Source organism: Mastomys coucha, chromosome X, assembly GCF_008632895.1.
Source record: "Mastomys coucha isolate ucsf_1 chromosome X, UCSF_Mcou_1, whole genome shotgun sequence".
Lineage (NCBI taxonomy): Eukaryota > Metazoa > Chordata > Mammalia > Rodentia > Muridae > Mastomys > Mastomys coucha.
Window position 1 is genome coordinate 11,789,759 of NC_045030.1, and position 4,890 is coordinate 11,794,648.

Here is a 4,890-nt window from a genome sequence, read left to right on the forward strand (position 1 = left end):
TAGACCAGGCTGGCCTCGAACTCAGAAATCCACCTGCCTCTGCCTTCTAAGTGCTGGGATTAAAGGCGGGCGCCACCACCGCCCAGCCTAAAATATGTTTTTAAATGTTAACAAATTCAGATAAATTAAAATCATGTATCTTTTCTCATCATAATGCAATAAAACTTAAATCAATAAAAAAAAGTAAAGTACGCATGCCCAAAAAAAGAAAACCTTTTAGTTTTTTAGTTGCTAGTTTGTCTAATACTCTAAATATGTACATGTATATTCTTACTCTCTGACAACTGCTTTAGGTTTGACATGTAACCACAGCCTAAAGCATTAGTCTTTTTTTTTTTTAATAAGTTAAATATACAAAAAATTTTAAAAACTGAATTCAGTGAATTTCTTGGAATATGATTCTTAAAGAAAGCCTGCAACCCTAAAGTTGACATTGTATTAAGTAAGCTTATAGTTAGGTTGTATTATGTATGTATTAAGTAAGTTGTAACTTCCCAGGATTAATATTTATTGGTAAGTTAAAGATAAATATACTATTATCTTGAATTTTAATTGTTTGACAGTCAACAAGAATTGAACACCTACTGTATATGGCAGCAAGATAGAAAATAGAAAAGATAAGACTTTTGCTTTCAAGATGATAGTCCGTTGATGAATCTTTTCTTTCAAATTGCTTTAAAGTGTCATCTAGTTCAGCCATTCAGTTCAAATGGAAAACCTGATCACTAAGATTTATAGCAGAGTAAGAATTTAGCAGTTCCAAGTAATGATCGCAAACTAGGAAAATCAGCATAAATTTTAAGAATTAAAAAAGGTATAAATTACAACCAAAGTTGGGTTATGTTACTATAAATGGATTCTACTATGTCATCTTAAGTTAGAATGAAGAAATACATGTCTATTTCTCTTCTGTAATCATTAAACCAGGTTTTTGTATCTTGTAGTTAATTTATAAATTACTCTCTGCTCATGGAAGTTAAAAAAGCAAGTATACAGATGATGATGTTAGTAAGTGTTTATGTAGTGTGACTAGAGATGATGTGCTTTTCTGTCTACCTAGAATCATAGTGTTCATATCTAGTATTTCAACCTCTGACTTTAAGGGTCTCTTGGAGAGGTTGATTAAACCAGATAAAAAGAAGAATTTTATAATTAATACTTTTATGTTGTGATAGTCAGATACCAATTTCAACCATAAATGAATAGATAATCGATATTGTCATCCTTGGAGTTGTTGATCACTTGTTTTTTTTTATTTTTAAATTTATATGAGTACACTGCCGCTGTCTTCAGATACACCAGAAGAGGGCATCAGATCCCATTACAGATGGTTGTGAACTACCATGTGGTTGCTGGGAATTGAACTCAGGACCTCCAAAAGAATAGTCAGTGCTCTTAACCACTGAGCCATCTCTCTAGTCTTTGTTCTATTTCTGATAATACCTGAAAATCTCAGCAGTTGAAAGGCCGAGATGGGATTGATTGTCACAGTTTGAGTCCATTTTCAAAGACATAGTGAGTTATATGCTATATTTAGCTAGCCGATTCCAAAAACAATCTGGGAGTGGAGAGCAGAAGACATACAACAAAAGGAAAATGGATGTTAGAAGCAAATCTCTTGGCATTATTTCTAATTGGTATACCTCTTAGGTGAAAAGTATGTAATATTTGACTGCTAGTAATGAGTAATTTTCTTCTATATTAGGTATTGTCTTCTGAGAACGCTGAAGCAATGTCAGACATTGAGGGAAGCTCTAATTGCTGCAGGAAAAGAGATCATATGGCATGGGCGGACAAAAGAAGAACCAGCTCATTATTGTAGTATTTGTGAGGTAAGTTATCATTCTTGCCCACAGTTGTTTATAAAAAGTTTTGTTTTTTTATTTTTTTATTTTTTTTGGTAATGTATTGTACTTTGATTCGCATTATATAGCTTTAATATTTTCTCATTAGATACTAATATTTAATGGTGTCGTATCTTATTAGTTGTTTACCTTAATAGTATCTACTGTAGTCTCATTTGGCTGTTAAATCATTAACAAACATGGAATGTTGGGAGATTTTAGATTAGGAACAATGTAGATGTAAACAGATGCCAATAAATGGGCTGAGTTTGATATAGCCCAGTGGGCTTTGGTGTTCAGTTCTCTGGTGGAGTTCACAATTGACTTGTCAATCTTCTGCTGTGGCTAAGGCTTGCAAGGGAAACAACAACAGAATGATACCTGGTCTGAGGAACTTGGAATCTATTTGGAGAGGATAAATTAGCCAGCTAATAAGTAATGTACATCAGATTGTAATAAGTATGAAGGTGGGCTTAGTACAAAAATGCAAAGAGGGAAGTAGTGATATTGCTTAGTTTTCCTTTCTGTTATTGGCAATACGAACTTACAAAAACAACAACAAATCCATAGCTTTAGCCCTTTCTTGAAGGATAAGTGTGATTTCAGCAGGCTATATCCAAATTAAAATGAGAATACAGGTTGACTGTCAGGAGTACCATGAGTGGAGAAATGGAAGGGCTTTAGAAAAAAGGTTAGCTAGTCCCGTGTGACTGTAATACTAACAATACAGATTCTTCTCATAAAATCTAGGTGTCATGTAGCTTTGATGTATTATGAAGCTGTCAAATAATATGATATGTATTCCAAAGTCATTGAATCCACCAGAAACATTTGAGAACTCTATAAAGACAGTATCTGTTTCAGACAAAAAAATGGAAAGAATAGAGAAAATAAGATAAATCACAACAATCTTGTGAGAGATAACTCCTTTGCCACATATGCTATACTAAAAACATGGCAATAGATTGTTAAGATGGTAGAGAAATTTTAAAATAAAGTATTTCTCATGCTGTGAGGACTAATACAGTTCCTCATGTTGTGATGACCTCCAACTTTAAAATTATTTCCATTACTATTTTGTAACTAATTTTGCTACTGTAATGAATTGTAATGTATATATGTATTTTCTGTTAGTCTTAGGCAGTCCCTGTAAAAGGGTCATTCGACCCCACAAAGGGGTCACAGCCCCACAGGTTGAAAAACACTGATCTATTAGATGAAAACCACTTAGGTAACTTATTAAAAGGTTGAAATGAGGGACAAGTTGAAGAATGCTGACAGATTTTCTAGCTCCATTGTTTAGATTCATGTTGTTGCCCATTAATGATAATGAGAAATACGGTAAACTCTGGAATTTTGAACTAGCTCATTCTCATAGTTTCCTATCCTTGAGGAAGTTTAAGGATAAATTACAGATGGGGCCATTGACGACCTGTTCCAAACTTTGAACTTTGGTAATTCTGTTGTTGATTTTAATTTTAAATGTTTTGACTCATTGGGTATTTTAGTGGTGTATAAGGTAGTCAGAGGAAATTAACGAGGAAATAAATGTCTCTTATACCTTTGAATAATACCTGAGGATGAGTCCTATACCACAGTGTTATTTTAAGACAGATATATTATTTCTAATGTTTCTAAAACTTTTATTATAAGGCTTTTAACAAATACTTACTCACTTTTACTTGCCAGTTTCTTTGTCTGTAAAATAATCAGATTATATTCATTCATTTCACATGTGTATTTTGAGGTCAAGCACTAGGTACTATGTCATGCTCTGGCAGTGCAAATATGAACACAGTCTTTGTATTTAAAGAGCTTAGTCTATACCGTTGGCTGGGATGGATTCTGTCAAGGAGATATGCAAAAAAAATAGTGATCACTTGACAGGTTGTATACTAATGTTTTGATTTAAAAGAAAAATAAACTGGTATTTATTAAAATTGTTAATTAAGTTCTATTCAGATTGTCATGGTTATACCATTCCTCTCACTCACCTAAATATGAACAATATTTATATTGTTCTCTTGTCTTGGGGTTTGGTACAATATAAACATTTTCAGTCTCAGTCTCCCACCCCTGCCCTCCGCCCCCATCTTTAACTGTACAGTTCTTTTAAAGTAGAAGACTGATAACACAGAAGCAGTACAATAAACACCATTATGTTAATTGACCCCATTTTTCATTTGTGTAAAACAGGTGGAGGTTTTTGATCTGCTTTTTGTCACTAATGAGAGTAATTCTCGAAAGACCTACATAGTACATTGTCAAGATTGTGCACGAAAAACAAGTGGGAATCTGGAAAATTTTGTGGTGCTAGAACAGTACAAAATGGAGGATCTGATGCAAGTCTATGATCAATTTACATTAGTAAGTGAAATCAACATGTGAGTATATTAGATCAGTAGAGAGGCAAGTAGTGTTTGCTCTGCCACCTGATAAATAGGAGGTAATGAAATATGTAGATTTTCTTTTGGCTTATCAAGATAGTATATTTATATTGCTTCTACCACCTTTTCCAAGTACTTATTGCTATAAAATTGACATCACATTTGCCATGTTTCTTAGAGAGACCAGCCTAAAATTTATTTTTAAAACTGTATGTTTTATAATGCTATCGTGATTTTCATATTGTTTCAAATTGGCTGATGAAGTGTTTAAATAGTGCCTACAAAATAAATCAGCGTGAGTCTACTTTGAAATATACTTCTGCTTTTAGGGCTAATTGAATTTCTTTAAAATTGTGTACTGGCAGATGTTTTAATCTTGCGGGAGTATGAGTAGCATACCACATGGAATATGGTATATACCTTATGAAATTCAAGTGTACTCACAAATAACAAAGTTTTTCATTGCAAGCAGCAGATAAGGGAGGCATTTCACTCAAAGCAGATCTGAATAGAACTACAGACATCATTTATTAATTTTTCTTTTCTTCCAATACTTTCCACTTACGTAATCAAAACCTAGCTTTTGAACTTTAACACTCTTGATATTCATTTGGATGGTCTTCAAGATTGCTTCAAGAAAAAAGAAAATTACCTGGAAT

General features: G+C 33.1%; 1 protein-coding gene across 9 annotated transcripts in view; it reads left to right on the top strand.

The window, feature by feature from the left end:
- Nucleotides 1–4,890, top strand: part of Kdm6a (lysine demethylase 6A) — a 148,972-nt gene that overhangs the window by 141,414 nt on the left and 2,668 nt on the right. For 5 of the 9 annotated variants that reach the window (XM_031343393.1, XM_031343689.1, XM_031343611.1 and 2 more), the window contains 2 exons: nt 1,706–1,832; nt 4,041–4,228. In XM_031343393.1, coding sequence (XP_031199253.1) covers nt 1,706–1,832; nt 4,041–4,228 — 315 coding nt within the window. The remainder of the gene's footprint in view (nt 1–1,705; nt 1,833–4,040; nt 4,229–4,890) is intronic. The other 4 variants (XM_031343472.1, XM_031343831.1, XM_031343765.1 and 1 more) reach the window with 1 other exon arrangement.